The 12500-nt window shown below is 44.7% G+C and overlaps 1 protein-coding gene across 1 annotated transcript; it reads left to right on the top strand.

Moving 5' to 3' along the window:
* Positions 1-1957: 1957 nt before the first annotated feature.
* Positions 1958-4743, top strand: fzd7a (frizzled class receptor 7a). Its single transcript, XM_076263154.1, has one exon. It carries the CDS (start codon positions 2603-2605, stop codon positions 4268-4270), a length of 1668 nt encoding a protein of 555 aa, XP_076119269.1. The 5' UTR covers positions 1958-2602; the 3' UTR covers positions 4271-4743.
* Positions 4744-12500: the final 7757 nt, after the last annotated feature.

The following is a 12500-nucleotide window of genomic DNA, read 5'->3' as shown; positions in this document are numbered from 1 at the left end:
ACCTAATATCCAACAACTAGCACTGATCAGTGGTCAATGATCAGCAAATGTAGTCTTGTTGTTACAGATTCTAAAAAGCCTAAAATGGATATAAACGGCATCAACTGATGTGATTGTTTGTTTCTTTATTCAGCTCATCTGTAAAAGGTTCACAGACTTCAATCCTGAATATTAACTGACTAAACTGTCCATATACAAATTATATTGCTCTTTCTAACCCTCTCCCTCTCAAATATACACTAAAACATCTGAATTCTTTATTTGAACCAACCAATCATGTGACTTGGCACATGTTTAGTACTAGTATCCAAAGCATATTTCCTCTGCTGCATTAACAATGGTACACACGCACGCAAGCACACACGTATGCACGCACGCAAGCACACACGTATGCACACACGCACACACACACACACACACACACACACACACACACACACACACACACACACACAAACACACACACACACACACACACACACAAATACAAAGAAAGGCTTCTTTGCACATTGCTATCACCTTAGCAAGACAATAGCTATCCATGAAGGCCATAACCTATTTTCTTGTTTTACCACTTTCCCCCAGACTAGTGGGGCTCTACATAGTGGGTGTGGAATGTGTGAACGAGCAGAAGCCCTGGGTCTAAAAACAGGAGCCCTGGGTCTAAAAACATACGGTCATACTGAGGCCATTATACCAGTCGGGTAAGTTAAGCAATTCAGTGCACCCTTCTTTAATTGGATACATAGCACTCAGAGTGCTCAGAGTGAGTCAGTACGGATCTGGAGATAAGACTGTCACAGTCCTATCTCCAGATCCATGGCTATGCATGTGAATGCAGGGCATTTGAGGCTCAGTAGGCCACTTAGCTGGTTTTGAATGGGTTTGGCATAAATATTAGGTGGTTTTTAGATTAAGATCAGGCAGTATATTGTAAGGCATTTATTAAACAATTAAACAACACTAGCCTGTTCCGAAAGGCCTGTCTGTTTTGAGGGGGTGGCTAGGCTATAAATGTCCTAGCTGAGTGTTTGCACATGTTGCAACTCATTTCTATCTCCACATTCAAGGGTTATGCATGTTACATGTAAGATGATTCATCCGCATACCTGGGGGAGGGGGGGGGGGGGGTCTATTCAGGTTTAGGGTCCAGTCATGTAGCTGCATAGTATGATCAGGGCAACAAGCCCACCAGTGAGGGACATGTAAAATAAGATTTTGATAGTGATCAAACAGCGCCTTGGAAGCAACAAGTTCGGACAAACGACTGTTGCGTTGAACGCAGGTAGAATTCTCCAACGGGACTGGCATGTTTCAGCCTTCTCCAACGTGTTCGTTGTCTTCAAAATCAGTAACAGTGCTTGACCACCTCGCCTATGTGGAAAAAAACGTATGGTAGGCTACACATAAACGTGTTAAATGTCAATAAAACGTTTCAACCTGCAAGACAAGAGAGCACAATTTCACTCATGGAAACAAAATGTGATAGTGATAGGTCTAGCCTAGTGATTTTATTGTGCGTCTCATCCGAAGGAATCTGTGTTCTGTGCATACGCAATGTGAACAACGTGAAATATCTGTAACCGCGATTTATTAGTGTATTATTAGAAATAATGAGTTAATAGTCCATATGATCATTTTCATAAGAGGACCAATGAGTCGTTGTGCTTTGAAACTATGTTACACATTTGTCACTGTTAACCACATTACCAACCTTACAATGTTGCACAGCAGAAGCAAGCAAAAAGTTTTGGGTGGGTGGAACTCTTTGCCATGACTTACCCTGGCCAATGAGAAGCGAGGCGCAAAAGAAAACAAAGTCTGCCATTGGTCAAGAACTGTCGGTTTCAAGTCTCCCCGCATGTACGGAGCATGAATGTGAATGAGGGGTGTCTTGAAACCATCAGCACATTATAGTCTGTGTGCCGTGATTTAGATCAAACCCAGTAGTGTGCATTGTGCGAGCAATACGTGAGGCAGCGAGGGGAACAACGGGATTTTATAACATGAGGATAATTTTGTTATTTTTTACAGAAGTTTGCTTTATGTAGGACTATAGCCTACACACAAAGACATTTGTCTGAATCCGCTGCAGTTCAAGGATAGCCACTGTAAGAGGAACAGCTGCGAACATTTAGGACGTAGATGATCCCGTGGAAAACTTGAGAAGAGTTTTTGTTGAACAGATTTCTGAGTGTGGGCTGGAAAGGACGGTATTCTGTTAAACGACTCGACTGTAAGATTTTTTCTGCAGTCCATAAAATTTTTTCTCAGTTCACTGGCTGTGAGAGACGACGCAAGGGAACCCTGCACAGACCATTCGTTTAATTTTCCAACCCGCAAATAGATTTTCCCTGAACGTCCATTTGAGTAACATGCGCGTGTGGAGACCACGAGCAGCCTTCCGCCGTGTTGCTTGAGAAGCGCAGCGCGAGCACGCGAGGACAGCAGAAGAATTTTAATCTTATTTGATCAGAAAACGCCGGGGAAAGTTTTTTTCCCACTCAACATCTGAAAGACTCTTTTATCCGCACTTGGATACGCGGGAGACCCGTTTTTTCCAATCTAGTGAGAACTTGAAGTTCCATTTTTATTATCGAACATGGCGGTATCGAATGACTGGGTACAAGCGAGTGGACTAGCTGTTGCCCTGATATGCTTGATTTTGCAGCCGTGTTCTGGACAGTATCATGGGGAGAAGGGCATTTCGATTCCCGAGCATGGCTTTTGTCAGCCAATTTCTATACCACTTTGCACAGACATTGCTTACAACCAAACCATTATGCCAAATCTTTTGGGTCACACCAACCAGGAGGACGCTGGTCTGGAGGTACACCAGTTTTACCCCCTGGTCAAAGTGCAGTGTTCCATGGACTTAAAATTTTTCCTATGCTCCATGTACGCCCCAGTGTGCACCGTGCTGGAGCAGGCGATCCCGCCGTGTCGCTCGTTGTGTGAGCGGGCCAGGCAGGGGTGCGAGGCGCTGATGAACAAATTCGGCTTTCAGTGGCCCGAGCGGCTGCGATGCGAGTATTTCCCAGTTCACGGAGCAGGGGAGATCTGCGTGGGACAGAACACCTCAGACACGGGGAGCCCTACGTCCGACCCGACGCCTTTCCAGCCGGAATTAATCACACTTCCGAACATTGTGCGTCCCCCTCACCAGTTCTCTTGCCCTCTCCAGCTCGAGGTGCCCCCGTATCTGAATTACTACTTCATGGGAGTGAAAGACTGCGGGGCTCCCTGCGAACCCACCAAACCCAATGGACTCATGTACTTTCGGGAGGAGGAGGTTAAGTTCGGCAGGCTCTGGGTTGGAATTTGGTCAATTTTGTGCTGCGTGAGTACTCTTTTTACCGTGCTCACCTATCTAGTGGACATGAGGCGTTTCCGCTACCCGGAGAGGTGCATAATATTTCTTTCTGGCTGCTACTTTATGGTGGCTGTGGCTTACGCAGCGGGATTCTTCTTGGAGGATAAAGTTGTGTGCATTGACAAATTCAACGACGACGGTTACAAAACCGTCGCACAGGGCACCAAGAAGGAGGGCTGCACCATCCTGTTCATGATCCTGTACTTTTTCGGCATGGCGAGCTCCATTTGGTGGGTCCTCCTTTCGCTCACATGGTTCCTCTCCGCCGGCATGAAGTGGGGTCACGAGGCCATCGAAGCCAACTCTCAATACTTCCACCTCGCCGCCTGGGCCGTGCCTGCGGTTAAAACCATCACCATCCTCGCCATGGGCCAGGTTGACGGAGACATCCTGACCGGCGTCTGCTACGTGGGTATCTACAACGTGGACGCCCTGCGCGGCTTCGTCCTCGCGCCCCTCTTCGTCTACCTCTTCATTGGCACGTCGTTCCTGCTCGCGGGCTTCGTGTCTCTGTTCCGGATCAGAACCATTATGAAACACGATGGCACGAAGACGGAGAAGTTGGAGAAACTGATGGTGCGCATTGGTGTGTTCAGCGTCCTTTACACCGTTCCGGCCACCATAGTGATCGCCTGCTATTTCTATGAACAAGCGTTCCGTCCCCAGTGGGAAAAGACCTGGCACTTGCAGACGTGCAAACGCTTCGCTGTGCCATGCCCGGCGCACAACTTTGCGCCAATGACCCCGGATTTCACCGTTTTTATGATTAAGTACCTCATGACAATGATCGTGGGCATCACCTCCGGCTTCTGGATATGGTCAGGAAAAACTCTGCAGTCCTGGCGCCGATTCTACAAACGACTCAGCAACAGCAACCAGGGAGAGACCACAGTATGAGCCGCGAGAGTGGTCGTCTTCATTCAGGTTGTAACCTCTGGAAGTTCGCTTCGTCTACAAAAGTTAATCTCGGAGCCATAGCTACAGTCACGGATCCCACGCTCCAAACGGAGAAGTTGGGACAGGACAATGGCAAAACACGGCAAACATAGTGGGAAGGAATCAAACATGCAAACTAAGCTGATTTCGATTCTATAAGTTTCATTTAAAGGAATGAAAGGCTATGGACACTCTAACGTGCCACGTTGTTTTGTTTTCTGTTATGTGTTATAATTTGTAAAACATCTGACCACCAGGCCAGAAGAACATTCAATGTTATTCAAATCTGTCTTAATTATTTGTTGTATTACGTTTATATTCTTAAAAACAGGACAATATATTTTGACTTTGTATCACGAAACAAGATTCACACAGGGTTGTCTGTAGTTTTATAAAATAAATAGACAAATGCATATTTCATTTAATTCTGCTAAGGGCATGGTACGCGCTCAGTCAGCTCAACAGTAGGTGCGATCCCTTGCCCAGAAAACAGAATGTTTGCCTTATACGTCCTTCTGTTTATTTGGCAAAATTGTTGGAGTTTCGCAGCCACCCACTGACAATCATGCATACCTCTACAAATTGACGGACTGCTCTGCGTCCTGAATCCGGATAGTATTATGCATGTGTACAGCTGTGAGATTATGCAAGCTTTTTAAACAACATATTGTAAATACTCACATTTTCTCAAAGAATATATGTATTTATGACAATAATCTTGCTGTTTTTTACTTGATTTTCAAAAATGCGGTAAGATACCATTTGTATATGTACAGTGTCACTGAATAAAACAATTAGATTTTTAAAACGCCTTTAAAGCTTTGTTTTGTCCATTCGTCTGTCGCAGCTGATTTTTCCATTTGCTCCGAACCATATGTTAACAATTTAACAAGCTAAATTGCACCAGGTTTGCAAGCAAATGGAGCCGAAGCCGGGGTTACTCGAGGGCATTTCGCCTGCTGTGGTCGCAGATCTTTCCACGTAATCAGCCACATCAATGATTCACGTTATATATCTGTTAATGAAATGTGACGCACGGACAAAACTATTTGTGGTCATCACTTTTGTGTACGTCTTAGATCCAATATTAGCAACAGTCTATATCTAAATGGTGTTTCCATCTCAATGGCTAACTCTCAAAAAAGAATAAGGCCTTGCATAGAAAGTTTGCATTGTCCCAACCAAGCAAATCTGAGATCCAAGTTTGATTTGGCGAGAAATTAACATTTCTGGTAGATATAAGTAACAAACCGCATTTTTACTCCAAAGAAACACATAATGAGAACATTCCACATAAGCCATAAAGCCTTTATTTACCCAAAGGTTTGCGCTCCTATTCTGACTCCAGATCAAGCAGGTTACATCTCAACCCACTGGCGCCATCTATAGGCGGCAAAGTTATCATGGCCTATTCAATGGGGTGCAAACAGAATTTCCCTAACTGCAAACTGAAAAATATGTTTTAATGTTTCCATAACTCTAAGCTCTATGATTCATTGTTATTTTACCTAGAAGCTAATTAGGGCAATGCATCATCTGACGTACTGTGACAAATGGCTGCTCCACTCTTTATCACTGCACTAAAACAAACTACATAAAATCTCCATTATTTCCAGACCTCTTTGTGTAGAGGTATAACTGTCTAAGGGTGGTAAAGTTGACTTCTGGATTCCATTCATTCATGTGAACAGTTCACAGTTGTGTTTTAAGGTGCCACAAATGACCTCACTTCCTGTCACCAAGGTTCACTTCCTGTGGTACGACTCTTACCATGTAACTCCAGTCATGTAACTTAATGTGCCCAAGCACCCCAGTTCAGTCCAAGTCAGGGTTCATTAAAAACAGCTTACCCTCAGTTACAGGGCAAACCCAGGGCAAGACAGACCTATGCTGGACTCGTGGCTTAGGGGTATTACAGTACCAATTAATTTGGGCTTTACATTTTTGTGTTAGTTGGAAACAAATATGAATGGGTATGTGCTCATTATGGAGTGGAAAAAGACCAGGATATGAGTAGGCAATATGCCAGTAAATGAGTTGGTAACACCAATGGTAATAACATTTTATACACATTTTTGTGATATCAACAGAATTTACAACAGTTCTGTATTTACCTAGTAATGACACAATGTAATACTATTTCCCAAATCCCCATTCTGTACTATATCTATGGTTAGCATGGAGCTGAAAATCCTATTCCATACAGTTGAAACAGCTAGAATAGGAGAGTAAATAAAGTCTACTTTACCACCCTTAGTACACACATCCAAAATCTCAAACTGGCTGCTGGACCATGGGACAGGCCTAATAATATAAGTATAAATAAAGTAGACTTTATTTACTTATCTAATTATATACTCTCATGGTTAGAAATGTGTACAAGAATAATGATCAAAACCATCTTCTTCTTTTGTTTCTTTTGTGCAATAACTTCATTCTACTTTATTTTGTTGGTATAAACTCTCCAATACCAGTGATCATGAACCAAAACAGGCAACTCCCTCAAACAGCTAAAAGAAAAGTTAAGTCAGACAGACATGCCCAGCTGAATTGAGCTGTAGTCCACCGTCTAAACACTGTGTACAAAGACCCCGTGCCATAGTCACCGTGTCACCTCATGCAGTGTGTAGTGGTGTAGAGCTTTAAAGCTCTATAGGCAGAGGCCATAGTCACCGTGTCACCTCATGCAGTGTGTAGTGGTGTAGAGCTTCAGTTAAAGCTCTATAGGCAGAGGCCATAGTCACCGTGTCACCTCATGCAGTGTGTAGTGGTGTAGAGCTTCAGTTAAAGCTCTATAGGCAGACGCCATAGTCACCGTGTCACCTCATGCCGTGTGTAGTGGTGTAGAGCTTTAAAGCTCTATAGGCAGAGGCCATAGTCACCGTGTCACCTCATGCAGTGTGTAGTGGTGTAGTGCTTCAGTTAAAGCTCTATAGGCAGACGCCATAGTCACCGTGTCACCTCATGCAGTGTGTAGTGGTGTAGAGCTTCAGTTAAAGCTCTATAGGCAGAGGCCATAGTCACCGTGTCACCTCATGCAGTGTGTAGTGGTGTAGAGCTTCAGTTAAAGCTCTATAGGCAGAGGCCATAGTCACCGTGTCACCTCATGCAGTGTGTAGTGGTGTAGAGCTTTAAAGCTCTATAGGCAGAGGCCATAGTCACCGTGTCACCTCATGCAGTGTGTAGTGGTGTAGTGCTTCAGTTAAAGCTCTATAGGCAGAGGCCATAGTCACCGTGTCACCTCATGCAGTCTGTAGTGGGCAGCCGTGGCCTACTGGTTAGCGCTTCGGACTTGTAACCGGAGGGTTGCCGGTTCGAACCCTGACCAGTAGGCACGGCTGAAGTGCCCTTGAGCAAGGCACCTAACACCTCACTGCTCCCCGAGCGCCGCTGTTGTTGCAGGCAGCTCACTGCACTGGGATTACTGTGTGCTTCACTTCACTGTGTGCAGTGTGTTTCACTAATTCATGGATTGGGATAAATGCAGAGACCAAATTTCCCTCACAGGATTAAAAGAGTATATATACTTATACTTAGTGGTGTAGAGCTTCAGTTAAAGCTCTATAGGCAGAGGCCATAGTCACCATGTCACCTTGTGCAGTGTGTAGTGATTAGATTCAACTTTATTGTCATTGTGCAGAGTACAAGTACAAAGCCAACAAAATGCAGTTTGCGTCTAACCAGAAGTCCAAAAAAAGTCTTGTGATGTAGAGCTTCAGTTAAAACTCTTGGCAGAGTCCTAAGTGTTTCGCACAAAGGCGCTGGCTTGTGTGCGCCGACACTTTCTGTCACTTGCCCACACACAGACACCAGCGCTGAGATTTTTTACTGACAAGCCTTCGATAAACAATGGATTTTATTGAGCGGCTTCGACAAAAATAGAACTGAATCGTAATCGATGCGGTGGCAGCGCAGGTTTGCGAGGGTTGTATTGAAAAACAATGGAATATAATGTAACCAATCATCAAAAGCGGAGTGCGCCACACCCTCATGTGACACTCATCCCTCAATGAGACACAATGATCTGGCACTCACAGGGAAGTCCTGAAGGACCTGTTTAGTTTGTGATTGCTTCTTTACTTCATCTTGAAAGAACAAAAGACGAGAAGGGCCTACTTTACGGCCTTACAGGACTGTGTGTGTGTGTGTGTGTGTGTGTGTGTGTATGTGAGTAACTCACACTCACACACTAACGACAGATAATTAGGGGATTCTACTACTTGACATTCGTCACTGCCACTGGAGTCAGTTTGTGTACATCTGAATCTAATGCTTCCCCATAAATCTCAATGACAAACTTACACACACAGACACAGGCACACACACACACACACAAGTACACTTTTGATACACATACAAATCCCTACACACACACACACACACGCACACGCACACGCACACGCACACGCACACGCACACGCACAAGCACAAGCACAAGCACACACACACACACACACACACACACACACACCATTGGCACAGAGTATGAGTTGTTTGTCTTTCAGGGCAGGTTAAGATGCCTTGGACTGCCTGGCTGCCTGTTGAGGGTGGGGTGAGCGGGGTTACTGTTGTTAGTGACTAGGGGATAAACTTCTCAGAGGCAACCACGGCAACAAGGAAACAGTCTTTCTGCCGAGGAGCTCGCTGGGCTGCGCCCCCGTGGCAACGGTTACCGGAGCTCCGCAAACACAGAGGAGCCTGGCCAGCAAGGGACAGAGACTGGGAGAATGGCCGAAGCTCTCAGGCTCTCACTGGCGAGCAACGAGATTTCATCTGATGGTCTGTTCGCGGAACATGCATGCCGGGCTATGAGGAGTCACATCTAAGCCTGACTGGACACACAGCATAAGGTTGTCTTCCGGGCTGACTGGTAAATGAAACCTTGAAACCTTTGTATGACTGGTCTGAAAAAAAAAAGGTTTATTCTAAGACCTGGCTCTAACAGTCAAGATTTTTTAATGTGTTGTACTCACATTTAATCATGATAACTGATTGTTGCGATGACAAATATAATCTGTAGTTTAACTGGTAAGATTCACCATTGTTTTTATGTTTTAATATTTAATGTTAGCTTAACAGGTCCTAAAGAGTCACGAGGCCACAGCATTATCTGCTTTACTATCTCATTTACATAGTCAAGAGAACACACACCACACACACACACACACACACACACACACACACACACAAACTTGTAAAAGACACAAGCACATACACACACACACACACACACACACACACACACACACACACACACACACACACACAGAAACTTGTAAAAGACACAAACACATACACACACACACACACACACACACACACACACAAGCTTGTAAAAGACACAAGCACATATATACACACTCACACACAAGCTTGTAAAAGACAAACATACACACACACACACACACACACACACACAGTCAGGCATACTTATAGGAGAACTGGGTTAAACACTCAGTGATAATAAACATTTGGAATATTCTATACTGACGAAAAAGACTATTCTTTCTACATTTCAGCATGATTGCTGGTTGTCGTTACACAGGAAGAAGTTCACCCTCGACCTTTTTCTCATTCAACCCTTAGCAGGGAAAAGAGGATGTGACATCATCACTGAGGCCTCTAGGACAGTCCCTGCAGAAATGCAAATGACACAGAAAACAAGAAGCTAGTCCAACACAACTCTTTACTGTATAAGAAAGGCTATAAGACATCACAAACGTTTGAACATTGTGTAACAAAATAATCAATCAAAGACAAAACATAGAGATGCTCAAACAAAAGAGACTGAATGCCTAAGGTCGAAAACCAGTTGATAGATAGTTTTAGCTATTTAATTGGTTGTTGTGCTGACATATCAATAACCTTTCACCAGGATTGAGGACCACACCTTTAATGTGAAGAGAGGACCTGAATGAGAGCATGAAGGAGCTGCCGCTATCTCTGCTGAGTCGCGGCTGTGGGCACCTGGTGCCCTTAGAGGAGGGCAGCCACGATGGAAGACTGGAGGTCTGCTTCGAACCCGAGGTAGCCAAGCAACATTTATTTGTTTATGATTATTGTCCAAAGCGACTTACAGTATATGAACACTACAGTAGTTAAAAATAATAGTTTCAAATAAAGTTGAGAAGCCTGAGGTCTGCGTCGAACTGGAGGTAGCCAAGCAGCATGTATTTACAACTCAGAAGAATTCAATGACATGGGCATTCACGGCAAATCAGCGTAAATCATATTTGATATAGTGGCTGTTGTTCCCAGTGCTTCTAATTATCATGCAATATTTAATTTTAAAAACTGCATTTGTACAATCAGTTTGGAATGTCCAATGATGGTATGTTTTATCTGCTGCCACTTAAGAAAAGTCAAACTTTGGGGGCAGTAGGAACGGCTGAAGTGCCCTTGAGCAAGGCACCTAACCCCTCACTGCTCCCCTAGCGCCGCTGTAGCAAGGCAGCTCACTGCTCCGGGTTAGTGTGTGTTTCACCTCACTGTGTGCTCTGTGTGTTCACTAATTCACGGATGGGCTAAATGCAGAGACCAAATTCCTTGTATACTTGTAAACGTAAACCTGATTTACATTTACATTTACATTTACATTAACCATCTTTGTTACTGTACATAACTGTACATAAATGTAGTGTTTGAACATTGTAACATAACATTCCATTCCGCAAAAAAGGTTCTAAAATTATATGTTGAATTCAGAGCCTTATATATAAAAGGCTTATCTATCTATAAGGCTCTGGTTGAATTCTATGAACCCAGATATTCTTTAGAACGTTCATTTTCCAACATTCCCACCTTTAAGGGTTAATGTAGTGTTTTGATGTCCATGTCTATTTGTTGACCTCTGACCCTTCAGGACTACTTCTCCTGGAGGGCCCGGCCACTGTTGCTGCGTCTGTCGCGCAGCGGGCGGCTCCTGGGTGGGGGGGTGGAGGACCCCACGCCCCCCAAAACCTACAGCACCCGGAAAGGCCACCTCATCCTCTACTCCGAGGACCTGGTCTCCAGCTCCAGCCAATCAGCCGCCAACAGGAAGGGGCAGGGCTCCAAACAGGAAGCCGAACCACCGCTGCACACGTTGAGGGACCTGACCGGAGCCATTCTGGCCTACAAGAGGAAGCAGGTGATGTTTGAAATGGCACTGGAGAGTTATTTATATGCCATATAAGATCATTTATTCAGTTTCTATGGTTATGGTTATCATTATGGTTACTTAGGGCAGACAGTTTTATCCAAAGTGACTTACAACATCACCACTGATGTCTAATTGTGTTTCGGTGCTGTTGGGTGTAGGGCAGTGGAACAATAGACACAATAGACGTGTATTTTTTGGTTTAATTGATAATGCTTAAGCCCTGAAGGCTTTCTTCAGATCAAACGAGAGTGGAGCAGGTCACAAAGTCTCTGGAGTCATCATCTGTAGATTATGGCCTGTTGTTGAACTTCGACCGCAGTTCGCTGCGGCGACTACTGTCTTGGGCAGCACAAACCGCTTTGTATCTGAAAGGTCCTATAACTGGGTATTATTTTGGGCTGGAGAGATTGACTGCGGTGTGTGCAGAAGTGAGCTGGCCATGCATAAGGGTCGTCCATAACAACCCCACCTGTATCTGGCCAACTGTGAGGACCCGCACAAAAACACACAGGCCACTCTTTGTTCTCCAGACCCTCCAGCCGAAAGAATGCATCTTGGATTACAGCCGTTTTTACATGCATGATGGAATATCCTATTTAGCTTAATGGGGCTCTGGTGAAACAGAGGGAAATATGAAGCCCCCATCCTATCAACCCTCCCCCCCACACACACACACACACACACACACATGCACACATACACACACACATGCACACACACACACACACACACATGCACACACACACACACACACACACACACACACACACACACACACACACACACACACACGCACACATACACACACACATGCACACACACACACACACATGCACACACACACACACACACACACACACACACACACGTCTTAAACTTCAAACTGCCTCCTGTAGCAGAAAACACACACTCTCCAAAGAAACCAGGGAGTGATGGACTCACATGGAATGAATATCTGTTCCTCATAAAAAGGGGGGAGAGAAGGAGAAATATATGGTTGTCGGGTTGAAACAGTTCGGTTCAATTTCCAGCTTGTGGGGAGAGGAGAGG

Source organism: Alosa pseudoharengus, unplaced genomic scaffold (assembly GCF_046254945.1).
Source record: "Alosa pseudoharengus isolate Yale_2024_CS ecotype anadromous, Long Island Sound unplaced genomic scaffold, YU_APseudo_1.1 YU_APseudo_1.1_scf_3, whole genome shotgun sequence".
In the NCBI taxonomy this organism is placed as follows: domain Eukaryota; kingdom Metazoa; phylum Chordata; class Actinopteri; order Clupeiformes; family Clupeidae; genus Alosa; species Alosa pseudoharengus.
This window is presented reverse-complemented; position numbering and strand designations above follow the sequence as displayed.

Coding starts and splice junctions, on each gene's coding strand:
- fzd7a (XM_076263154.1), top strand. CDS start 2,603: ATGGCGGTATCGAATGACTGGGTACAAGCGAGTGGACTAGCTGTTGCC.